General features: G+C 39.8%; 3 protein-coding genes across 6 annotated transcripts in view; 1 reads left to right on the forward strand and 2 right to left on the reverse strand.

Moving 5' to 3' along the window:
• Positions 1-40: 40 nt before the first annotated feature.
• On the reverse strand, positions 41-9648 carry slc45a1 (solute carrier family 45 member 1). 4 transcript variants are annotated; one of them, XM_046075682.1, is made up of 10 exons: positions 6621-6742; positions 5576-6016; positions 5356-5448; positions 4669-4893; positions 3636-4525; positions 3389-3542; positions 3102-3278; positions 2765-2970; positions 2081-2203; positions 41-810 (listed from the first exon to the last, which is right to left on the reverse strand). In XM_046075682.1, exons 2-10 carry the CDS (start codon positions 5994-5996, stop codon positions 718-720), a joined length of 2382 nt encoding a protein of 793 aa, XP_045931638.1. In that variant the 5' UTR covers positions 5997-6016; positions 6621-6742; the 3' UTR covers positions 41-717. The 4 variants fall into 4 exon arrangements, with proteins under 4 accessions (XP_045931638.1, XP_045931637.1, XP_045931636.1 ...); XM_046075681.1 differs by having other exon boundaries at positions 1978-2203; XM_046075680.1 differs by lacking the exon at positions 6621-6742 and adding an exon at positions 9371-9648 and having other exon boundaries at positions 41-2203.
• On the forward strand, positions 8882-16172 carry prxl2b (peroxiredoxin like 2B). The gene is made up of 7 exons (XM_046075685.1): positions 8882-9071; positions 9457-9661; positions 10755-10806; positions 11252-11315; positions 11439-11514; positions 12306-12424; positions 15457-16172. Exons 1-7 carry the CDS (start codon positions 9009-9011, stop codon positions 15481-15483), a joined length of 606 nt encoding a protein of 201 aa, XP_045931641.1. The 5' UTR covers positions 8882-9008; the 3' UTR covers positions 15484-16172.
• A 3138-nt stretch (positions 16173-19310) lies between these two features.
• The window catches only part of mmel1 (membrane metallo-endopeptidase-like 1), a 30174-nt gene continuing 24535 nt past the window's right edge, over positions 19311-24949 (reverse strand). Inside the window, exons 14-26 of the mRNA XM_046029268.1 lie at positions 23934-24070; positions 23749-23842; positions 23526-23654; positions 23066-23164; positions 22880-22963; positions 22688-22791; positions 22268-22326; positions 21988-22107; positions 21675-21808; positions 21470-21535; positions 21235-21330; positions 20668-20744; positions 19311-19488 (exon numbers count right to left, since the gene is read on the reverse strand). Coding sequence (XP_045885224.1) covers positions 19389-19488; positions 20668-20744; positions 21235-21330; positions 21470-21535; positions 21675-21808; positions 21988-22107; positions 22268-22326; positions 22688-22791; positions 22880-22963; positions 23066-23164; positions 23526-23654; positions 23749-23842; positions 23934-24070 — 1299 coding nt within the window. The 3' untranslated portion in view covers positions 19311-19388. The remainder of the gene's footprint in view (positions 19489-20667; positions 20745-21234; positions 21331-21469; positions 21536-21674; positions 21809-21987; positions 22108-22267; positions 22327-22687; positions 22792-22879; positions 22964-23065; positions 23165-23525; positions 23655-23748; positions 23843-23933; positions 24071-24949) is intronic.

The raw sequence follows: 24949 nt of genomic DNA on the forward strand, positions 1-24949 counted from the left end.
GGAAAAAAGTTTAAACAATAAATGGCACAGGAGTCAAACATGGCAAAATGATCATTTTAGTTTTAACTGAACCCTGAATCAGAGTTGCTTTTACAGTAACACTGCCAATATTGAGCAATAGGTGGTACCATATAACACAAACCAGTGTTTTGCTTTTTTGCAATCAAGCTGCAACAGCATGATCCTTACAGTTAGTGTTTCCTCAGAAATGTTAGCACGGTGTGCATCCAGTCTGTCCAGGAGGCTTTAATAGTTGGTAACTATTGATGTTCTGCTGAGATGGCAATTATGACTTGCACCATAATGGTATTCAGAGTGTGAGCTAGTCAATGAAACAATCACAATGGTGGGCTTGAAACAGATTATAATGTTGACCTTGTGTTAAAGCCCTGAAGTCAGGCTTGATGGCGCTGTTGAGGCTGAAAAGACAAAGCATACTGTTTGCCATGGCACAACAGATGTAAACAAAAAATTATATGTACCATTTTGCCGATCCAAGGTGGAAAAAGGGAATGAAGATGAAATCTTCCTGTGAAGAATTTTGCTATCAGATGTAAGGTATATGCTATACTCAGTTGATGGGCTGAGCATGGTGGAGCAGAAGCCTTCTAACGTAATCATGCGCCCTAATGATGACAAAAAGCACTTGTTGCTGGCTCCATGAACCCCCACAGTCTTTTCTTTGAATGTTGTCCACCTTCAGGGTAACCCCATAGTTCACATGAGTCTTCTCCCTGTTTGCTGCTCTTCTGTTATGTTGGGTTTCCGACTGAATGCTGATTCACACCCCAGTTTCAACTTCTCCTCTTCCTGATAATGACAAGAATCACTGTCATTATTACAATGGCATGGCCGGGAGTAGGCTGACAGCTCAACAGCTGTCCATGGCTTAGTGAGGGCCCAGACAGAATTTGCCACCAGTACACATTTCTCTGTGTTTTTGAAAGTTTGTGTATGAGCATGTGTGTGTGTGTCATCCTATTAGTCATGGCTCTATGCTGATTAAGTACTTAATTAGCACTGGACTTGGAACTTAATTAACCCAGCACATAACTGTGAAATGTGAGGATTGCACACTGGTAAGTGTCATGATGACTAGACTGTGTGGAAAGTGTTGTTTTTATTTGCTGTTAAAATGTGTAAACGTGAAGCCCTTCCAGACTATAATTGTGATTAAGCGTTGTTAAGCTTAATGTGAATTTTGCGTGGGTTTTTTGAGCTCCTCAATTAACGAAGAAGCATAGATGGTGAGTGCGAGTTGTAACTGGCAGCACATTCATTTAGTCAGAAAATCCTGCATACGGTGTGATGCTAATATGCTAACTCAGAGAAACAGGCAGGTAGACATTCCCTTGGCCGTATGACCGAAAACAAAACATAAACATAAGGCTTTGAGAGATTACATTGCAGCTCATGCAGACGTTAGGCAACAGATAAAAGGAAGAAAAAGAGGGGGGAAAGCTGTGGTTAGCCTGTAGGTAGTGATCATTATTTCTATACTAAACACCAACAAGCAAGAAAAGATGATGCAAGATTATATAGCAAAGAATCAGACTGAAGATCAGCTAAGGCTTATCTATACTCAGAGAGGTCACTCACAGTCTCCCTATCATACGCACACAAAGTAACTTGTCCCACACTGCATTCAGAAAGGTCACACATTCGTTTGCAAAAGTTAGGACAAAATGCATGGGCACACACACTGTATGAACACACATATTAGAGCAGTGGCCAATGTCTGTCTGTCTGTCTGTCTAGCTCTGAGAAGAACAGTGCTGATCAGTGTGAAACAATATATGGAGTTGTGCTGTACAGTGTGCGGCAGGGTGTGCAGTGTCTGTCCTGTCAGTGCTGTGAAGGTCAACACACTTGGACACTAAGCATGAGTGTGTGTGTGCGTGTGTGAGGTAAAGTAAATTAAGAGGCTTTTCTAAATGTGTACTAATAGTGGCTGGGTCTCGCTTTCGGGGGGCTCACCCTCTGGGGGGGGAAGCTGGTACACCACGCAGAGAGAAGAGTACAGGCAGCCCACGAATGACATCAGGCTTGAAAAGTACATCACTCCCTGGGCCCCACCCACCAGTGAGGTCAGAGGTCCCATCGCCACAGAGACCAGGATCTGAGCCAGGAAATACTGACAGCTGAGCAGAGAGATATCCACCCCCATCCCTCGTCTGGTCCCTTCCTCTGATGAGCCACAAAACTGAGGAACATATACACAGTTTTGTTAAATGATCAATCTATGTGGTGTACCATAAATGACTACAGCGTTAAAGGAATATTTCAACATTATTTGCTTTCTTATTTAAGAGTTAGATACAAAGAATCATACCAATCTCACGTCTGCACGCCATATATGAAGCTACAGCCAGTATCTGGCTAGCTTAGCTTTGCATTAAGACTTGAAACAGGCCTGGTTTTAAACAAAGGTAATAAAAGCCGGGGTACTAGCACCTATAAAGCTAATGAAACAATCAGGCAATTAATCCACCACAAATTGCGTTTTTGTGCAGATCGAAACTAGATATAACATGCTAATTAATGAGGTGCTGATAGGTAGATTTTGTAAGCCTTTGTTTCCTGTCTTTGTGCTATGCTAAGCTAAGCAGTTTGGCTTTATACTTTCAACCTTTTTTACCTAACTCTGCAAGAAAGCAAATTTCCCAAAATGTTGAACCACACCTTTCAGCTAATTCTGGAAAAATACCGTCAAGCAACTACAAGTTACTCTACAAATTAGTATGTTACATATCTACATACTGACCTGGGGGCTCTGGTAGTATTCACATAGCAGAGAGTAAGGCAGCGTGCATAGAGAGGAGAACAGCACCCCATAGGTGACACAGAGGGAAAGTACCACGTAGAGGTTGGTGGATAGTGTGGCCAGGCCTGTGCCCAAACCAAACGCCAGGTAGGCAAAAAAATATAGAGTGCGAAGAGAGAAACGCTCCTCCAGTTTCTCCAGTATGGCTGGAAGGTGAAGGACAAACCAGAATGAACAAAATGTAAAGCTTTCCAAGGAAAGGAAGACAAATTCCTGGTAAAATTAGTCATCCCTGGCCAGAGCTGCACTAAAATTGCTGATTATGAGTGTAGCTTACCTGAGTAGAAAGCAGCACTGAATGCATAGATGCACATGCCCCAGCAGCCCATGCTGACACCAGCATTGTAGCGTTGGTAAGCCTCAGAGTCATGGGGTGCCTTGGGGTCTCCTTCAAACACAACCTCTCCCATGAAGTCAGTGTAGAAGAGCAGCATGCCCTCAAAGGACAGCCAGCCTAGATAGAACCAATAAGTATCTTCTCAGCTACTATTAAATATAAAACATGCATTTTAAGGTTTTGCAGGGCTTTATGTGCAACTACATTTAAATAGTGATTATTCTCACCCAAAAAATGATTAGTGCATAAGCTCCGCAAAGACGGAGGCATCCTGTAGATGGCTATACACAGCAGCTTCATGGACATTTGGGATTCTCCTGTCTCCACATTCTCACTCAGATCACTCTCGTAGCGCACCCCATTCAACAAAATGTTTGCAACCTTCATCAGAGAGAACAGAATACAATGAGTTTAAAAAATGCTGGGGTGGCGACTGACTAAACCGCTTTTGTCATTTTCAAAATGCTGACTGACCTGCTGACTGAAGGTCACTGTTCTCCTGCGTCCGTTCTCCAGCCCAACAATCTGGGTTGCCATGGGCTCCTCTATTAGTGCAAGACTCTGGGGTCGCTTCAGGATACCAGCAGAAGAGCCACGATGTGACCCTGCGCCAGGCTGAGCCCCAGCTTTGACCTGAGATGCTCCATCTTCCTCGGGCTGTGGCACTTCTGCATCCTGAGCTTCCCCAGCTGGATGAGACACCACATCAGCCTGGGTCTGTCCCACAGAATGGCTCCCTGCCCCCTGTGTGGACTCGTCAGGCGGAGGGGAGTCGCCCGGAGGCAGGGGCACAGTGGTGGAGTTGGAGGCCAGGACCTGTGCTGTCTGCTGACCTGTGTAGCAGTTTATGAGCACACTGTCTATATAAGAGGTTCCCAATGAGGAGGCAAACTCATTAATGCCAGTGAGCGAGCTGTCCCTACTTATAAAGCTGCCATACTTTGGTGTGAGGGGGCTCAGGGGCGATATGGGGCTAGTGAGGCCAGCACAGAGGCGTGCATTGGCACTGCAAGAATGGGCCAGAGGGTCAGAGTTACACGGCTGAGACTTTCTAGAGAAATTGTAGCTGTAAAGGCCATCCTCATCTTCCTCATCAAGTCCCAAAGCTGATCCTGGGGGAACAGGGGGAGAGGGAGGGAGAGGGAGGCTGGGGCTTTTTAGATGATTTTTGCTGGAGTTTTTGTTCGGCTGACTCTTTGGTAGGGGCCGTTCGGGGATACTCATCAGAGTCATGGCTAGGGCAATCACCAACGTGATACTCGTGAACATGTATATGACGCGCAGTTGACCTCCCATTGACCTTCCAAATTGTGTCTGGTCCCAGTTGATGCCGCCTACAATGTAGCCAAATCCACCTCCTAGTCCTGCAGGACAAGTTAAGAAACAAAAAATACTTTTTGCAATGACTGGTGATGCCTTAAAGCTTTATTTCAGGTCTTGCCAAATCAAGTTACAGCTGCCATCACCTACAAACAACAGTTTGTGACTGTGTAAACTGTTTTCTTACCTGCAAGTAGAGCATGGATGTTCAGCCCCCGATCCTGGTCCTCTGGGCTGCACACATCCATCATGTAGGCATGGCTCGGGTTGTCTGCTGAATCAGCACTGAAGTCCATCAGAACCACACCACACACAGTCAGGATAATTCCCCACTTGTGATTTGTTGCCGTGTCAGCCAGCGCACCTCCAATGTCCCGCCCGTTCAGCACCAGGGATAGGCCAAGCAAAGCACCTACGAGGGAGAAGAGCAGAAGAAAGATTTTTTTAGCATCAGCACTAGAGTTCAACAGACCTCTTAATAAGTGTGAAGGAGCACTCAACTGGATTTACAGTAGTCCAAAGTAGACTACAGTAGTAGTGCAAAGTCAGTCAAAACAGTTATGTAATGTCTCCTGCGGCCCTGGGGCAGCTTTGACAAGTCTGAGAAAAATCAAAGTATCTCAGTGTGGGCTTGGAGACTACACTTTTTAACAGAAAGCCTGTGTTTATCACTGGGCTGTGGAGTTTGAGAGACATCTGCATTTACCAGAAAGGAAAGGCCAAACAAAACATGTGTATCAAGCTGCATTATGGGAAGTGTAGAATCCAGTGTTTTAGTGATTTTCCTTCATATTATCCACTAAAAGTCAGGATGTCAGTTTTGACCATTGTACTTACTAAATACAATAATAAATGGCTGGAGTACATTTCTTACCTATAGCCAAGGCAAAAATAAAGGGTCTTCTTCGCCCAAATCGGGACGTACAACGATCACTCCACGCTCCAATGAGAGGCTGAACGAGGAATCCTTCAAACCAAACACAGAGGACAGAGTTAGAGTCCAAAGAGCTGCACAAGATTACAGCCAAATCACATGATGATGTATCTCATATCCCTCTCCACCGAGTGTTCATCTCGCCTTGCTGTTCACTTACCCAGTATGGGACTAATAAACCACACCAAGCTGTAGAATTGATCAGGCAAGCCCATCTGCAGAAGCACAGGAGTCACATAAGCTGTTTCCATGGCATAGCTAAATTCAATACCAAACAGGATGCAGCCATTGAAGAGCAGCTCTTGGAAGGTACGCCTCGGGGGAAGCTCACTAAGGTCCAGCTGGTCTAAGGGACAGGGTGTGTTGGGCGGAGGAGGTGGTGAAGGTCTTATCAGCTTCCGACGCTTTGGCTGTCTTTGGAAGTTGTTTGCCCGATGACTGAGGTGCCGAGTGGTGGACGTCGGGAAGCTGGCAGTTTTGGGGAGTGAGCTCCTCCAGATCCCTTCCTGAGCTGTGGATAACCTCCCTCCTGGACTGGCCAAAAGGGGGTCACTGGGGGTGCCCATGCCCGGGGATGACATCTCTCTCAAGCCAGCTTACACTGCAGCATTATAGAAGGGTATTACACTAAGTTAAAACTTGTTTGGGGTTTTACATTCAAGATCATCACAATGTAGGCTAGCCTAGCATAGTAGTCATGTGAGCAACTTAGTGGTGCTAATGGTTATGTAGTGCAACCAAGAGGACACTGCAGTCATCAGCAAGACAGCAATGATGGGCACGACACACTGCAACCAACGCGCATGTTAGTGTTGTGCGCAAAGCCCATGTGCTCGGCGTGGCTGACTACAGCAGTGTAGTATGCGGCACCGCTCTCAGGAAAGCCTGTTTCCATTTTAATTTTTCATAGAGGAAGCTCTAATCGGACACAATGGAGCCGCTGGGGGTTATAATGGTGGCTTTCAGGACAGTTACAAGGATAACGTATCATTATCGCTCAAATTTAAACTAAACATTTGACCAATAGGCTACAGATCCTTTCACGTAACCGATCGTTCGCTTTTTTGTATGTCTATTTGGCTAATGATCTGCTATATTTTCCCTAACTTGACATTTGGTTCTTAAGGTGAAGACCACACAATCGACTGCTCTGTGTCAGAAGATGAAGCAGGCGTGCAAATTGAAACGTGAAAGATGATAATTACCTTATCGGGGAGGCTCGTCATTTATTGCGGCAAACTGTGTAGGTGAACAGACCAACCATAGTGATTTATAAAACACGTAGGATGAATTACAGGAGTCATGATTGTTGTTTTGTTTTCCCTTTTTCCATGTAGTCATCCCCCCGCTCTCTCTCTCCGTCCCTTCTCCTCTTCCCCTCTTCTCTTCTCCCCCTTCGCCTCTTCCTCCCGGCCTCTCCCGTGACGTCACGCCCCTCCCTTCAACATCAGCACCGGGGACAGTCCCCGCTGAAAACACGGATCTGCAAATCCGTCCTCTGCTCGAATATACATACAAACATGTATTTAGATAACAATGATCAGCACCATTACCCCTTGGTACCCCTACTTAAGTACAAATTTGAGGTACGCTATACATCTACTCTAATTTCATGCTACTTTATATTTATAAATCTTGTAGCCTACTTTTTACTCCACTAGTCCACTACATTTGTCTGACAGCTATAGTTAACAAATGGGTTAAATAAACTGATGAAATTAAATAGGCCTACATCCTAACCTGATGTGCAAAACACTGAAACTTAAATGATCCCTGAGGAGATGTAATGCACCATCGCATTAAGACAGCTACAGTAATGGAAATGCAAAGATATCCTGGTTGAATCCTGTACATTACATTAATTTTGCTGATGCGTTTATACAAAGCAACTTACAATTGCTAAATATTTCGCAAACATAGATAGATAGATAGATAGATAGATAGATAGATAGATAGATAGATAGATAGACACTTCATTTTCTGCATTCTGGTGAAAGTTTCTCCACACATCTATGGTGGAAATGCAAACACAAAATTCAGGCAGTGACTTTTCAAAATATATAAATATAACAGAATCCATAGTCAGTGCCGCTCTCAGGTATTCTGTGCTGCTTTCAGATCTGTTTCTCCTGAAGATCCACTTTTCTCATGTAATATCCTCCCTGCTGAGGCAACACATATGTAGTCATGATTTAGTCTTCCCTCCTCTTTTGTCATGTTCAAAGGGAGAGAACGGAAACTTGGCCAAAAAGAAGTCTGTCAAGAAGTTGTTAAAGTTACTGATTGGTGCAGCACGTTTATGGGTCATTTTCTAATCAGTAGCTTATTTTTATCAGCTTGAGTTCCTTTTTTTGGACAATGCACATTTGTTACTTCTATATTTTAATTGCATTGCATGTTTTCTTAATGTGAAAATAAACCTTTTCAAAGGCCTTTTCATTTGTTATTTAACTGCAAGCTATATTTCATAACGTTTTTTTAACAAGTTATGCTTTCAAAAAGTGGTGGGGACATGTCCCCTATGGAGGATAAATACATACATAAATAAATGCTCAATAAATAAATAAGCATATGATTAACTGCACAAAAAATAAAGTAAATAAATAAATGTAGGCATAAAACTGACAAAATATATTAAAACACACACATAAATAAATACATTTAAAAAAGAAGTAATTAATAAATAAAGTTGAAGATTATAACGGACAATAAATAAATAATTTAATTAATACAAAGGTGAATAAATAAACAAGCTAATTAAAAGAGATGTATACATTTATGTCTCATTGTATAATTTAATTACTGCCTACATTTATTTATTAACTTTATTTTTGTGCCTTTAATATGATGCTTATTTATTTATTGAGCATTTATTTATTTATGTATTTATTTCTTAATCTGTCAGGATCAGTCCTCCATAGATCCTCAGCGTCCCCAGTGTAAATGAAACCTGTTTCCATCTGAAATGGAGGAGAAGCATAAAGTGGCAACAGATTAAAATCAAAGTAGGCTACAGGAGGAGCAAGGAGTTAACAGAATACAGACAGATGGAACAAAAAGCGACGGAAGTGAGCAAATAGAGACCATGCAATAAATCTCACTACCTTTGAGCTCACATAGTTATCGTTATAACACACCTTATGCAACCTGCATTTTGAAAAACTGAATATTTTCAAATGTTCACTTTGAGTTCATATCAAAACTGGTGGGGCAGCGTTGCAAGCGCAGTACAAGGTGTAAGAAAACAGTAAACTTAAAAATAAATAAATAAATAAATAAAGCTACTCTGATTACAAAACATAAAACCAGTTTGGGTTGATTTGGTGGTGCTGAAAATTGCACTTACGAAGTCCCGCCTCCGTTACGTACACCGTGCGCTGTAATTGGCTGTTTGTTCAGCAGCAGCAGAATCTGATTGGGCGTCAGTCTTCAGTGGGCGTATCAGGATACAGTTGTTTTGCAACTGCTGACGGGCATTACAGTAGACGTTTTATAGAGCCTATAAGGACTTTGGCGTTACTCAAACATTATTACTACAAGGTTATACAGGCTACTGCACGAACTGTACATCTCTTGTAACTTTGTTGTAGAAAATGACAAACGTCGATCTCGATCAGGTTGGAAAGAACTTGTTGAAGAGCGCTGAAACTGGAGAGGTAAGCCATAAAACTGGCTGACTGTTTAGCTTTGTGCATTCCTCTTCTTGGTTGTATCTATTCGGTTGATTGGTTTGTGTTTATAGATTCTCTCTGTTAGAGGCATGTGTTCCTTGCTGAGTCAAATTGTATGAAACCTGCAATTAGGCTACTTCACAGCTTTGATTATAGGCCTATCTGTTGTTAAATCACGCCTCCAGGGTGACATAATGATGGTCTGAAGGGAATATGTATTAATAATATTGTTTGAATCTATGAGGTTTCGCAGATAACGGATCAAATTAGTACAGTCTACCTACACTCATTTCGTATCTGTTGCCGATGTGTCACATGCTTTGTGGTTCCTCTGCTTCATTGTGGGTTGTTCCCTCTGTGTGTATTGCAGAGTGTAGAGCTCCAGTCTCTGTGGCAGAACCAGCCGGTGGTCTTTTTCTTCCTGCGCAGGTTTGGCTGTCAGGTGTGTCGTTGGATAGCATCAGAGATCAGCAAACTAGAGCCGAACCTGAGAGCCAGCGGTGTAGCGCTGGTTGGAGTTGGACCAGAAGAGTTTGGTCTGAAGGAATTCAAGGAAGGCGGGTTTTTCAAAGGATGTAAGTTACTCATCTAATGCTAACAAGAGTTCTCTTTCATGTTTGCATTGCACTGACACAAGAGTACACTCTAAAATATAAAACACAATCTGATCCACTAAATAAATGTTTGCATGAACAAACAGAAATAAAAGTGACCAATTAATAGATTGGTCACTTTTCATTCATCTTTGAAAGTGACAAAGGAAAATGTGCCAACTGCATAAATAAACAACAATAAACCAACTCTCCCCAATTGTGATGGGTTTAGTCAACCAAAAAACAAACAAAGAAAATAATCAAGTGAAACAGGATCTGACAGTGCAGTTCAGATTGCCATCACCTGGCTGCAATTCAAATACACTATATGGACAAAAGTGTTGGCACACCTCTACATTAAACCTACAGCAGTTTTTGTGACATCCCATTCTTAACCTAAAATAAAATAAATTAATATCAAGTAGATCCCCCCTTTTGCAGCTGTGACAGCTTCCACTTTTCTGTGAAGGCTTTCTACAAGATTTTCGAGTTTGTCCGTGTGAACTCTTGCCCATTCAGCCAGAGGAGCATTTGTGAGGTCAGACACTGATGTTGGATGAGAGAGCCTCGCTCACAATCTCTGTTCTAGTTCATCTCAAAGGTGTTCAATAGGGTTATGGTCAGGGCCTTGTGCGGGCCTGTCAAGTTCTTCCACACCAAACTCATCCGACCATGCCTTTATGGACCTTCCCTTGTCCACTGGATTTAATACACCTGTAGCAATGGGACTGAATGAAACACTTGGATTCAATGATTAAGAGAGTACTTTTGTCCATATAGGGTATTTATGAGATGTTGAAACACTTATAAGTGTGATCAGAATCTATTTGGTAACTTTGAAATAAGTAGACCTATGTATCTACTTTTCTTATACTTCTAATACTTTTTTTGTTACATAGCTTGCCGCAGCAACCCTCATTGTAACTTCGTAATCGCTGCATTGTCACCCTTTGACAATCAAAATTATGTAACAGAAATGTGTCACAAGGATTTAGACATGATTATAGAGCCCGTCACTCAACAGCCAGTGGTTTTGTAGGATTGTATAAATAATCATCATAATCTTCTCTTTTAGCCATTTACATTGATGAAGAAAAGAAAAGCTACAAGGATTTAGGCTTCAAAAGGTGAGTACAGTAAAACCAAGTTCCCTTCTTGTAACAGTGAAGCAGTTTGCTTTATGTGAATGTTTTGACATGAAGATGTTAATTGTTTTCAGAGGGATCAGTCTTAACCATAAGTATATACTTGTATATACTGCAACGATTAGTAATCAATTAGTCAAGCAACAGATTGACTTGTTTTAGTAATTTTTTAAGCATATAATTCAGACACTTGCTAGTTCTAGCTTTTCTAATGTGAGGATTTTCTTCTTTCTTGAATGATAGTAAAAAAGATATGTCTGGGTTTTGGACTGTTGGTCAAAAGAAAAAGACATTCTCTGTGGGAAATTGCAACGGGCATTTTTCACTTTTCCTTTGGTTTGAACACTTGTGCTAATCTTCTGTCTTTTGCAAGAGATTAGCCAGCTTGTGATGATCTTTAATTGAGAAACTGTTTTTTCACACTCAGGTACACAGCCATAAGTTTGGTTCCTGCAGCTCTGGGGAAGAAAGTACGAGATGTAGCTGCAAAGGTAGATATCGTCATGACTATCTGATTACTTCATGGTTTGTATGCCCTCTGGTCACAGAAGCAGGGCTAAAGTTGCTGAGACCCAGACTAACTTTTGACTGCCTGTTTTCTTTGCTGTGTTCAGGCCAAAGCTGATGGCATCCAGGGAAACTTCTCAGGAGATCTGCTTCAGAGCGGAGGCATGCTCATTGTTGCCAAAGGTACAATCAATATACACCAGAGGGACGTGCTAGTAAGGGTCTGGCTTGTGAAGTTGAAAAAGTGAATGGAGAAAAGCAATCATAGATTAAAGACAGAAGGAACGTGTAAATGACCTAGTAGCATGTCACAGACTTATTTCCGATCATTTAAATGACCGTAAATAAATGGTCAAAGAAATGCATTTTTGCAGTTTCTCCTCTAGAGGGCAATGCTGCATCACATCATTGTAGTGGTTGGAAGTTCATAGTGAGCTCTCCCAATCCCTCCCTCTCCCATCGTAAAGCAGCCCTCCCCAGGATTGCTGCTTTGCTCACTTCTTCATTTCTTGTATCCACAAAAGTGTTGGGTTAATAATTCTCCAAAATGAATCTGCAAACAGGTGGGAGAGGCACAGTCCAAAATATTTACAGCACAACATTAGAGAAACTAACAAGATTTTAGAAACATTTTAGAGATTTTAGCACCACAATTGTTGATGTTTTCATATGGGATAGCAAAGGGAAAGCAATACAACAAAGACACTTTAAGGCAGCTTAATACATTTTGTGTGTCCACTTAATAAAAGTAATTTATACTTACCCTTTATTAGTGTGTCATTATGGTGCATCATTGGCTGCTTGTTCTTATGGAAAGGAATCAGCTGTAGGAAATAAATTACAGGTTACTCTGTCCTCACTCCGCCATTTAAAAATGTTGGTTCCACCAAAAGTCTTTTTTGGCAACAGTTGGCACCCCTTACTCCTCTTTGATTGATTGATAATTCGTCTGAAATATATTTTGTTCTGCAAAGGTGGAGAAAAGGTCCTATTGCACTTTATCCAGGATTCACCGGGAGACCACCTACCTCTGGAGGATATTTCCAAGGCTTTGGGTATCTCAGCCAAAGTAGAAGAAGGACAGCGGCCAGTGGTAAGACATCCTATAAACATACAAGAAATGATGAAAGAAATTATTATTGTGAAGTTTTTTAGTCAATGAGTCACTTTAACCAAATGGTATTGTTGTGTTAACTAAAGCACAATGGACTGATGTATTAGTCTGTTTTTTCACCCCCAGCAGACTCAGTTTCACCTTCAGAGTAGCCTCTTCAAAGACAATTTCACACTTATTACTCCATCTTCATGGTCTGTCAGTGTCTATGTCATAGGCCCCCAAAACCTTCTTCTTCTAGTTGCACTTGCAAATGCTCTACAAACACAACAAATAAGTTATTATACAAGTACCATATAAGTAGTCTGACATGGAGAACCTGTATTGACTGTCTTACAACAAATTTATGCAATAAACTGTATATTCTTGTTTTTCTCACAAAACTTTTATGTAGCTTCAGCAGTGCTCCACAGAATTAAATGTCAAGAATGTCATGGAGAAATTAATAGGTTTAACATGTCACAGAGTCTTATTATTATGGCATCAATGGAAAATCTTTGTACATACTGTAACACATAAGAGCCTGTCATGTAGTTGTAACATTATTAACATAGTGGTAGAAGTAATGTTGAACTTTGCCAAGTAACATACATAGTGGGATTTAAAGAGAAGAAAGGGCCGGTGTTGTCATGTCAGTGTTCAAAGTTGGTACTTAAACACGAGGACATAGTTAACAGGCTCACATAGTTAAACATGTTACGCAAGAAAAAGGACAACATTTATTTAAGTCTTAAATGTAATTTAATAAGTGAGAATACACTTTGTTTACATTTTAAGTTTAAAGACATTTTTGGAAAGTGGGAGGAAGTGGAGACTCGTTGTCCATCTTTCTCCAACTCCCTTGCCCCCTGGCTCCGTTGCTTGCTTCCCACAAAACCCACCATGTCAGAGATATTGCAGCATGTACAGTAGGCTTGACCTGTCTGAAGATCAACAAATGTCAGGAATGTCAGGAGCCCAGGAACAGAATAGTTTTCTCTAAGGTTCAAAATGTGTCAGAAACAAATGTGAGTCACAAGCTATCTGACATGCTTGTGTGGAAGAAACCCTGAAAAATTTAAAGCTTTGCTAACAGAGTCCGGATTAAAACCAAGTTATGTCGTCTTGTTCAAACAGCTGACGGACTGTGTTTACCATTGTTATCTGTGTCTAGAGATGGAAATCCTCAAACTAATTTCCCTGAAGAACACCGTGTGTCTCAACTTCAGCACAGTGTGTCTCAGGCCCCATAAACAAGACATGTTAACGGTTTAGACAAACAAAGTAGAATACAAAGTAGTATCCTAGAAATTGGGAGTCCTGCTCACGTATCAGCTTATCTGTATTATACTCACAGATAAGTAGTTAAAGTAAACAACACATGACACAAACTGTATCACTCACCACAACCTGTCAAAAAGTGGGGGTTCATAGAAAAAACTGCTTTGATTCAATCAAGCAAACAGTTCTTTCTCTGCATGATCATACATTAATCCTTATTCTTGTATTTTTAGTGAAACCTGAAACAGTTGGTTCATCAATTTATATGATATGCAGTAAGATATCTTTATTAATCCTCAAACTAGCACTAACAAAATGGGCTGCAACTTTGCATTTTTTTCCATTCATTAATAATTTGGTCTATTAAATGTCGGAAAGTAGGGGAAAATGTCCATTGCAATTTCCCAGAGCCCAAGGTGGTGTCTTAGGAGAATTATTTATTTTGTGTGAACAACAGTCCAAAGCCCAAAGATATTAAAATGGCTGTTGTAGCTTCTCACATTTGAGAAGCTTGAAACAGAATTGTTTGGCATTTCTTCTTAAAAAAACTCTTCATCGACTCATCATTTAAGCTCTACAATAAATAATAAGGCAGCTGAGATGATCAGCTAACAAGCCTGAGAACTATGTTAAACACTAACTGGATATATGTCATTAAATGAACTGTACCTGATTTGCCTATGTGTTCAGGCCAGGTTAAGTGATTTCTGTTTAAAGTTATTTGACCTCCTGTTGAAAGCTATGGCCCAGTCTTGTAGGTGCAAGATTGTGTTAGTACTTAACTGCTCTACGCGGGTTTAAATATTTTCATGGTTGCATTCCAGCAGGTCACAGCAAGAATTTGTTCATTAATAGGAAGTTTTCAAAAATAGGTTTTGGCAAAAGGACAAGAAAACTGGTTGATCTTTGGCCCTTTTATCAGAATTTGAATACAGAGGCACAAGAAAACAGGGAGGTTTAAATCAAAGACTGACACTGTCCAGAGGCTCGCTTGGCTTTAACACTTTATGTTTTGTTGACATTGATTTTACTCCCTCATCGTATTCATCGATCTAAAGTGTGTTTTATGAGCTGTTAAACAGGGTCTCCAGGTCCCCAAACAGAACATTAGGGTGTAGTAGTAACATTTTCTCTAGCCAATTGATTTATGAGCAGATATTAAATAGAGATATTTAGCAAAAAATGGAAAAATATTGTGATGCTGAAAAATGCTGAATTGTAGCATCATCCTCCATCACTGAGCAGCTAGAAAATGTGTCAGTGGAAAAAAATGGAAGTATTTGAAATGACAAAAGAAAGGAAGTGTCTGTTCTGTATTTATAGTGCACATGAAACTGTGATTGATTCACAATATTGATCAAGACCCTTGTCAGCCCTCTGCAGATACATTATGACCATTTTGTGGTTTGGGATTGTTAAAATATTTCCTCTTGATGTGGGAATATTTGTGTTTTTGTGGTTGTTTAATTTACATATCAATAGAAGCAATTTCTCTCTCCTGGAAAATGAACCTTGCTCAAAGTTTTCATTTGCATGCACTTAGGCAGATGTAGCGCACATGTAACACAAGCTGTCACGATGCCTGTTTAGACAGGCGGATTGATTAAAATAGGAGCAAATCTGTTCTGTCAAACTCTTTCTATATAAAAATGCAATAAAAGAAAGTTTAAATGAGAAATTGTTCATCCAACGTGTAAATTCATCGCTCTCGCTCATTATTTGATGTTTAACCATTGTACCATCTCTTGCAGTGCAATGATGACGTTTGTACACGATGATGACCTCGCTACCCATTGTACCTGATGAATATAATAGAAGAAGTGGAATGTCATCAAAATACTAAAGTGAACATAACACTGCTGGTAGTATTTCTAATTGCTTGTAATTTTTTTGTGACTTTTTTTAATCTGTAGTGACATTCCTTTATAATGATTACCTTCAATTGTAAAAAAAAAAAAAAAATAATAATAATAAAATGTCATGGATTTTCAACTTTCCTAACACATACTGATCATGATTGTTTTGTGTTTTTTAAATTGGCTATTTATGAATTTGCATGTATTACTCTGTTTATAAAATAAATATATAAATTATTTTGTATGTATCTAAGTATAATAAAGTTTAAAAGCAAAACTTTGCTTCAGTCAGAGAGCAGTTTCAAAGTGGAGTGGGGATTTAATAAAGGTGAGAAGATATCAAACATTTTAACATGGTCTATTATGCAAGATCAATAGTTTGTTGACCACAATAATAAGTGAAAACTCCTATGGCTCCATCATAGGGTTATACATCACCATCATAGTGCTTCAATTTACTACCCTTCCACAAATCTTCACATTATTTCTGTTGCAGTGTTTACTCTCCATCTATGTGTTCACCTGAGACTTAAAACTGGCTGATATTGTCACCCCCACTGTATCCAAAGTGTCTCTAAACTTTTTTAATTAAAATTTTTTTGTGATGGTGATGCTTTCACAGTCACACTTGCTTAAAATGTACTACATATCTGTAAATTTCCCAAAACTTTAACATGATTTCAGATTTATTCAATGCACTGATGAGCCACCCTTATTCTTATTTACTGAGCATGAGCCTTGGTTCATATACAAAAAGAAGACATGATGTTGTGACTGCAACATGAAGATGAACATAATGCCTTTAAGTGGGTGCTTTTAAGGCTTTACAGTATCACAAATGCATATGTTGCATAGGATCTACTTGATCTTTTAGCCTCGGCATGGTTGAGAATTAATCTTACATTTTGTCAGGTTTTTATATAAATATACAAAAATGAAAATTACACATTTAAAGGAGAGACTTGAGTACCAGTTGAGACAGTCACTTTTAATGGCAATCTAGATAATTACATAGCAGCAGGAACATTCATAAAACATCTTTAACATCTGAATTCTTGCAAAGCAACAATGTTATTTCATAAATATTATACAGATGAAAGATGTTCATATATAACAAAAATGTATTTGATAATTTCAAAACTACACAATTTCACCAGGTAAGTAAATGTGAAGCTAGAACTAATTGGGTAAGAAATGTACACTCTTTCTTACCTGATTTGAATCCTTTATATGTAAATACTGCAGTATAGAACATCAAGTATTTACATTAACACATTTTATATTATGTACCCGTTGAACTGTTTCACTCTTTTTGAGGAAAACTAGACAAAAAAAAATACAAGAGTCAAAGCTGTTGCCCTTCAAATGGTAGCCCCATGTTCCACATTTCTTTGAACCAGACATTATACATGTGCCGTGTTTAAAGGAATAGTTTGACATATGGGGAAATATGCATCTTCAATTTCTATAGGAGATTGAGATGAGAAGGTTGATACCACTGTTTTTGTGTTTGTCTGTTAAACATAGGTCTGCAGCTAGCGTAGCACAAAGACTGAAAGCAGGGGGAAACGGCAAGCCTGACACTGTCCACAGGTAACAAAATCGGCCTGTTTAATCTGCCCAGAAACTTGTAAAAACTACAAGTGGCTGTAGCCAAGAATTAGTCCAGCAGATAACCACCTGTAAAAAGCAGATTTTTGTTTCTGTTGGAGAGAACTAGACTTGCTGTTCCCCAGTTTCCCATCTTAATGCTAAGCTAACAATATGCTGGCTGTAGCTTATATTTATCAGACAGAAGTAAGAGTTGAATCAAATTTCTCATCTAACTCTCTGCCATCAGCGAATAAGTGCATTTCCCAAAATGTTGAACTTTTGCTAAGATGGCAGCACACTATCAGCCTTTACATTCTGAGTAATTAGTGTACCCTCTCCCTCTGCTAAACACAACAGTATTTGCTAATGTGAAGACTGAGAGACAGAGTGTAAAACGTCAATATGCACATTCAATTCGGCAGCCTCTGTGGAGACCTAAAAGCCGTGTTCAGTTTACCAAGGCATCCTGAAGGTGAACAATGACAAGCAAACATTCAAAACCAGCTGTGTTTGTTTTTTGTTTGAAAGCTCTCTTCAGCCCAAAATGGTGGCTTCCTGCAGCCACCAACTCCATCCTCACTTATGAGTTCTGCTCTGCTTTGATTCTCCTGTCATTACTTATTAATAAAGGTAGAAAATAACAGTCCTGGCCATCTTTTTAATGGCAAGCCCCATTCTTCAGTGTGTCTGCCTGCAGGCTCGTGATTCGGCAGTAACCACGCTTCAGCACACCGCACTTCATCCTTTAATCTTACACAGCACTGATCAATGCCAGATCAGAGGACAAACCACTTCATCTGCTGCCTGTTCATGTGTCAGTGTCTCTAAGAGGTTTTCTTCTCCCTTCCCCCTAGCATGTAATTGGCTATGCCCAGACGCTAAATGTCTTGTAATCACTGTTTGTTCACGTCTCTTCTAAGGAGATTGTGTGGGGAAGGAATGGTCAGGTCATCTACAAATCAATTAGCATGTTGAGTAAAATGTAAACTTACAGACATCAAACAAGCAGACATAATTTTTAATAAATGTAGGTAAGTGCCATCTAATAAATGGCACATGTTAGGAGTTTTGGTAGCTATATCTCTTATTCTCTCGTAGTAACTCTTGGGAGCCTCTCAGAATCATGGAAAAAGTGGAACACACACCACAGCTGTGATAAGCAACCGCCTGGATGCCCAAGCCTGTGTCTAACAGCAGCCAGTAGGTAACCAATAATGCAATAAAGTGATGTACATTGGTTTTTCATCATTATCATCATATCACTCTATCTCCAACAGGCGCATTCGCACAAGTTAAAAAGTAGCAGGCCACCAATATATTTCAAAACATCTGGAATATGGTTTCTTACAGCAAACTGTCATGACGTATACATTTCTGCAATGAGTAATGAGCAACAATCATCGGCAGAATGTGATAAAGAAACTTATTTTTAAAAAATCCTTCAAAAAGTACTAAATAGCTTTGTAAATTTTAAATATTTGTCCACTCTGTAATTGTAAAAATGTTGAAAGCCGCAGCTCTCTCAGAATGTTAATTTAAGGTTAAAGCTGCAAAGATTTAACAGTCTTAAAGTCTTTAGATAATTTGTTTCATGTAACAGTGAATGACCAAACTCTCAGAGTGTGACTAATTCTATTGTAGCTTTACTTTAGCAAAGCCCCGAGCTTTCATTTATTTCATACTCTTCAGTCAGAGTTAGATTTGTTCACTATTGTTTCTTCTGAACTGGCACAATGTCTTGAAAGCAATACGTCAGAGGAAAGACACCAAGGCAACTCAGTGCACAATGATAATGGATAAATCACAAAGATCTGCACAAGAGTTTTTTTTTTTTTAAATAATTAATTCAAGAATGGCTGGAAAAACATTTAAAGTCAGCTATAAAAGCTTCAACCTTCTCACAAGGTCTTAGTTTTCTGTGTTGCCTTTTTAGTCATGTAACCACTCTGTGTCGTGTGACACAGCAAAAACAACAAGTGACCTTCTCATCCAGAGACAACACTTCAAAAGTTTCTTTTTTTATAATGTATGTGCTTTAAGTTTTAAAACAAGGGTGTATTCCAGGATGTCATCCATTTCAGATACATCTACAGTATATGCAAATATCTTGTTCATCACTCTGCCCCAAATAAATTGGAATAAGCAGGATGCCTCTGTGGTTTTAAGAAGTACAACTTGCTCTTTTAATTTGAGTTACTCAGGTCAAGAAATAAAAACGTCAGGAGTAAAACTTTCTACCAAACACGACATTTCAGCTCGGGGTTCATTGGACTGCCTTTTTGGCACTGGAAAGCTTCTGAGAATGCTTCAAAATTCTGGAGAGATCCAAGCACCCTAAATACAAAAGAAAAACAAAACATTATTATATATAAATTATACAATAATAATATTAATAAAAACTAAAGTATGTTACAGATGTGAGACTGCTAAGTGTGAATCCAGTTGCCATGTCCTCACATTTGGATGAACGAACGGAGCTGCTCTACCTAAATGACACTTTTCTGGCGGGAGTATTAGGCTTATATTTACAGTGTGGTAAATCTTTAAATTCAATGAGTGCTGAGACTGGAGGGAAGGTGAAGCAGCTCTAGTCTTAGTCCATACACAGAGGGAGTAACAACAACATAAGTTACATTTGACTCTCAAATTAATGTGTAAAGTCATTGACTGTTACCTAAAACTAAAAAAACCTACAATAACTGAGCAACCTGTGAGTGCAACACTGACATATTATCACCTTTTAAGGTAACATGGCAAACCTCTTTGCAAGATCACCATGTCACCTGCATGTCACCATGCAACAGTTGCTTATTTACACAACTCACAGTTACAGAGCACACATTTGAAGTCATGTGTCTGGCCACCCGATGAATGCAAGTCCTATATTCACTCTAATTTAGCTCCACTATGTTCACCAGCTACTAGCTTTGCCTGTGTAGGTAGAGTATACAGTGGGTTTTTGGAGCTTTTATGCCCAAAAACAAAGACATAAGAGCAGTGAGACTGAACCAACACAGTAAAGTTGTGGGCCAGAAAACCAAAACAATGAGCTGAAAGACGCTAAATCGCTCCATAGAGCTGAGTGGAACTGCAAAGTCGGGTGATAATTATCCGTGTCCATCCAGTGATACTTTTCTCATAGAGGTTGATTGTCATGTGATTTCGAGACTGAAACACATGATGAAAACAACATGAACTAAGCTGGTAAAATAAGTGATTAAATTGAGCAGCAAGTTGATCCTTTGGCTTCATAAACAGTGTGCCTGTTGTTATTAATGGTTATGGTGGAAAATAGTATTCTATTTATTTTTTATTTGATGTAGCAGTTTCATAATTTTCACTGCACATTTGGATCAAAAGTGCACAAGAACAAATGTATTTACAACAGTAGATTCAAGGCCACAATGTACTCATCAATAGAGTAGTAGTTCAATCAGTCATTAAATCTATCAAACTACCTATTAATATATTCTTATTGGTTCTGACATATCTGAGCATACTAAAGCTCCTTACCTGTATTCTAATGGACTGTGAGAGTCAGTCTTGATGGACTGGCTGGCATACTCAGGCCGATAAGCACCACACCACACCTAGAAAAAAAACAAAAACAGATTGCATAAGTAGAGAGTAATCTAGTTTTAAAAGCAGTCATTGGGAGTTAAAATAAAACTAAAATAATAATATAATCTAACTGACTGACCAACTGTCTGTGAAATTCACCATCTCAGTGGGGAGTGATTGTGGCTTTTGAAAAAGATTCGTACTGAGTGTTTGATCTGTTTCATTGTTGATGACAGTTTTCTGCTTATACTTTACATTCCATGGCACTGCGATCACTCTTTACTTTAGCAGCTCTTCTCGTCCCCTATGTGTGTAGCTGAACACTGATTTGCTCTGGTATTGTTTCAGCGTCTTACCCCCTGACCTGTTCCCTATGTCCCAGTGTTTACTTCTCAGCACCAAACATCCACTGAAAAAATGCATCTCCCAAGCTTTGGCTCTCCAGATGGAGAAATTCTCTGCCCTCTCTGCTGAAATAATATTCAGAAAATAATACGTTCCCTCATTATTCTTACTCACTTGGGCAAAGTTAAGAAAGAAAAGTTGCCTGTGATCCATCTCTAGACCAGGTAGACGAGGCTCCTCACCCTCCGTCTCAACCCACTTTAGATAAGCCTGTAAACACACACATACACACACACAGACAGTTAAAAACAGTTTACATGTGCAGAAAGTTTATAATAAGCATTTTGGAGTTTGTCATTGCTGCTGAAATAGTAACATGGGGTTTTGTACTCTTGCATTATCATCCAACCTTATATGCTTGACGAACCCCTCCATTGTCAGCGATGTTCTCCCCCAAAGTGCTGATTCCACTGACCTGCAGTCACGCAGAACAATGTGTGACATGAACACACACCAAGAGAAAAAACACTCAGCCGCGTAATACATGGTTTACATTGTCAGGTGATTATAGCCGAGACAAAACCTTCATTTTATATATGCCACTGGGTCCTTACGTTTTGTCCACCTGCTAGCTTCCAGTTGAAGTTGCCGTACTGTTGCACCATGCACTGTGACTGCTCTTTAAAATGCTCAGCAGAGTAATTACTCCACCAGTTTAGCATATTACCATCCTTGTCAAAATTACGTCCTGCAAGGAAACATAATGCATTTATTAAAGTACTGTTTGCCAAACATGATGTTTGTAACGGTCGGTTGTTGGTAGCAGCAAACTTAAAATAAAGTGTTATTATAAAATGACAGTGAATGATAAACTGTATTTCTCAGATTGGGATTCCTAAAATATCCATGATGTCACTGGTGTCTCACCGTTGTCATCAAATCCATGTGTGATCTCATGTCCGATAACCATTCCTATTCCACCAAAGTTAAGAGCCTGGTGCTGATGTTTACTGAAAAAAGGTGGCTGTAGAATTCCTGCTGGAAACACTGGACAGACAAAAACAACAGCGGTGTAAACAAGTACTGGGAACACTAAACAGGATTACAATGCGGAGTGACTCTCTCTCTCTCTCTCTCTCTCTCTCTCTCTCTCTTATTTGTCACAGAGGCTCTCGGGGGGCCTCGTTGATTCTTGTAAAGCTCTCACCTATCTGGTTTCTGTTGGGTGAGTAGAATGCATTCACCACAGCAGCACCGATGATCCACCTGACAAGTAAAGATGCACAGAGCATATTTTGGACCATGAAACAATATTTTAACTTATTTTCAGTGTTGTTTGGGGATTACTTGTTGAGGACAGAGCATCTTTCTCTTGTCTCAAAAGGACAATCAATGCACCATTTCCCTTTTTGAAAATCTACGTTTTGGCTGAGCGCAAACCTGTTTTCGATCTTGGAAACAGGAAGAAAGTGCAAAAATGAATGATTGATTTTTAAAATAGGGGTTTGTGTTGTCACCCATGATTATGTTTAATGTCAAGCACATGAAACATGGAGCCTGCCTGATTTCAAGAGCTTGTGTTTTACTAATAAGGACAGCATGTACTGTCAGATGCATCAAAGCTTACAAGTCCGGGTCAACTGGTTCTCTGAGCTTCTTCAGACTCTTGTGCGCTTCAGACTTGAGGTTCTCGAGAATGTTCTCAAAGTAGTGTTCTTCGCTGAAATTAAGCTGGAAGGAGTAACATGACAAATCAGAGATAAGCAGCAAGTGCATCTGTCATAGTGTGGCTTGGTAATAGTCTCAATTACTTGCTTACATGAGCGTACTCCTGGTCAAGCTTCTGGTTGCTCTCCTGTAGAATATGATCTGGATAGCCAATATGCTCCTTGATTGCCATGGCCTGCATGAGATACAGAACAATCAGTGTGATTGTACGCATATTGTACCGAACATCTACAATATATACACCCTTGTTTTTCCGGCTTGGCTACTTGTACTTTACCTTCTCTCTTGCTTTCTCCTTCGAGGGAGCATCCATCCAGCTCAACTCCTCCAGTGTTTCCACATACGCTTTCTGGATCTTACTGATGAGGTCACTGACCTGTGAACAGTGCAATCACATTCCCATCCAGAAACTTTTGTAATTATGGGGCAGCAGGTAACACATGCTACATTTTGAGTATTAAATGGATTTTGTTCATAGCGTATAATGAATACTGTAGGTACACAAAACACGGTGAACATAATATATTTGGGAAAATAATAATTGTAACCGCAATGTCATTTCCACTATAATATGTAACGGTTTGGCGTGAAATGTATTTTGTGGCACATGTTGTCTTTGGGATAAATGTTTTCAGTGTTTTAGGCGAAGCAGGAGGGCTTGAAGTGGAGCCAGAAAATGTACTTTATGTCCAAATGACGCAAAAATGTTTTGTGGTTTACAGACCAGAGAGACTTACCATTTGTTTGCTTTCTCCAGCAAATGTCTCTCGCACATACAGAGCTCCAACTGCATTCTCCATGCTGCTCTGGACGTAACGGACACATTCTCGCCACCAAGCATCCTCCACAGTTGTTCCATAGAGAGTCTGACCAAACACGCAGACAAGCACATTCTGCAATTTAGTTTTTGATCAAGCTCATGTTAATATGTGCTGTTCAGTTACACCATGCTCCTCGAACCTTCCTGTAACGGGCTCTGGCATCTTTGAAACGCCGGCTCAAGCTGTTAACTCTGTCAATGGTGAGCTGCCAGGTGAGGTAGTTCTGCATAGTTCTGCAAACATACATTTGTTTTTTTTTGTTATTGTTGTGCTGAATTATAGCTATTTTGTAATAATTACATTTTCATGGAGCCTAGGACTGACCTGACACTGTGTCTGGAGAGAACATCATTCATCTTCTCAAGGTAGGGAGAGCTGTACACCACTACCTCCTCCTCTGGCTGGATCTCAATGGACACACTGGACAGCACCCCTTGAATATATCGTGTCCAGTTAAACCCCTGGAAAACAAAAAGGTAGGAGATATTTACATGATTTCACAAGGAAGTGCTCCTAACTACTTTACCTAATTATTTCAGGAAGATGGGAGAATTTAAGAATTTAAAGATTCAAGTTTAATTTGTTTTTATGTTGGGTAAGGGTATAATGTAATACATAATAATAATAATAACATAATATAATAATCTAAATATAATTAGGCTATTGTTGTAATTGTGGTGAACCATGGCAATTTGAGAGTGAATGTTAAAAATTGGGACATTTCAGTGTTTTACAGATATTTGTTGGGATAGCCAGCTTGAAAATGGGGAAATCCATGGACAAACTGAGACATCTGATCACCATAAATAGAGCCAGCAGCTGGTTAGCTTAGCTTAGCACACATACTGGAAACCAGAGGAAACAGTTAGCCTGGCTTTGTCCAAATGTGACAAAATCCATCTACTTGCACCTCTTAAACTCACTAATTAACATATTGTATCGTGTTTACTTACCAGGCAAAATCACAGTGGCTAGCTTGTCTTGTGAGCATGTAAAACCACAATGTGTCTGTTTTTGTACTGATTAAATAAACAAGACATAACATGTTAATTGGTGAGCTTTAGAGGTGCTGGTAGGTGGATTTTGTCACCTTTACTTTGACCGAGCCAGCCTAGCTGTCCAGTTTTTGTGCTAAGCTAACCAGTTAGCTTTATATTTACTGTACAGAAAAGTGTGCTGTCAATCTTCTCATCTAACTCTCAGCAAGACAGCAAAAAAAAGCTGAATTATTCCTTTAATGGCCACATGCGGAAATTTGTGTTTTCCATGGCCACAGTATGTATGTGATATAAACAATGTGCCTTACTTACATAATTGATTTACATACTATCATTCACTAC

This window comes from Micropterus dolomieu, linkage group LG18 (genome assembly GCF_021292245.1).
Source record: "Micropterus dolomieu isolate WLL.071019.BEF.003 ecotype Adirondacks linkage group LG18, ASM2129224v1, whole genome shotgun sequence".
NCBI lineage: Eukaryota > Metazoa > Chordata > Actinopteri > Centrarchiformes > Centrarchidae > Micropterus > Micropterus dolomieu.

Excerpts from the sequence above, each read along its gene's own strand:
- slc45a1 (XM_046075680.1), bottom strand. The coding sequence starts at position 5,996 with ATGTCATCCCCGGGCATGGGCACCCCCAGTGACCCCCTTTTGGCCAGT. Across the intron at positions 5,449-5,575 it reads GTTTATTAGTCCCATACTGG|GATTCCTCGTTCAGCCTCTC; the intron begins GTAAGTGAACAG and ends TTTGGTTTGAAG. Across the intron at positions 2,204-2,764 it reads AATACTACCAGAGCCCCCAG|TTTTGTGGCTCATCAGAGGA; the intron begins GTCAGTATGTAG and ends TATGTTCCTCAG.
- prxl2b (XM_046075685.1), top strand. The coding sequence starts at position 9,009 with ATGACAAACGTCGATCTCGATCAGGTTGGAAAGAACTTGTTGAAGAGC. Across the intron at positions 9,072-9,456 it reads AGAGCGCTGAAACTGGAGAG|AGTGTAGAGCTCCAGTCTCT; the intron begins GTAAGCCATAAA and ends TGTGTATTGCAG. Across the intron at positions 11,515-12,305 it reads CATGCTCATTGTTGCCAAAG|GTGGAGAAAAGGTCCTATTG; the intron begins GTACAATCAATA and ends TGTTCTGCAAAG.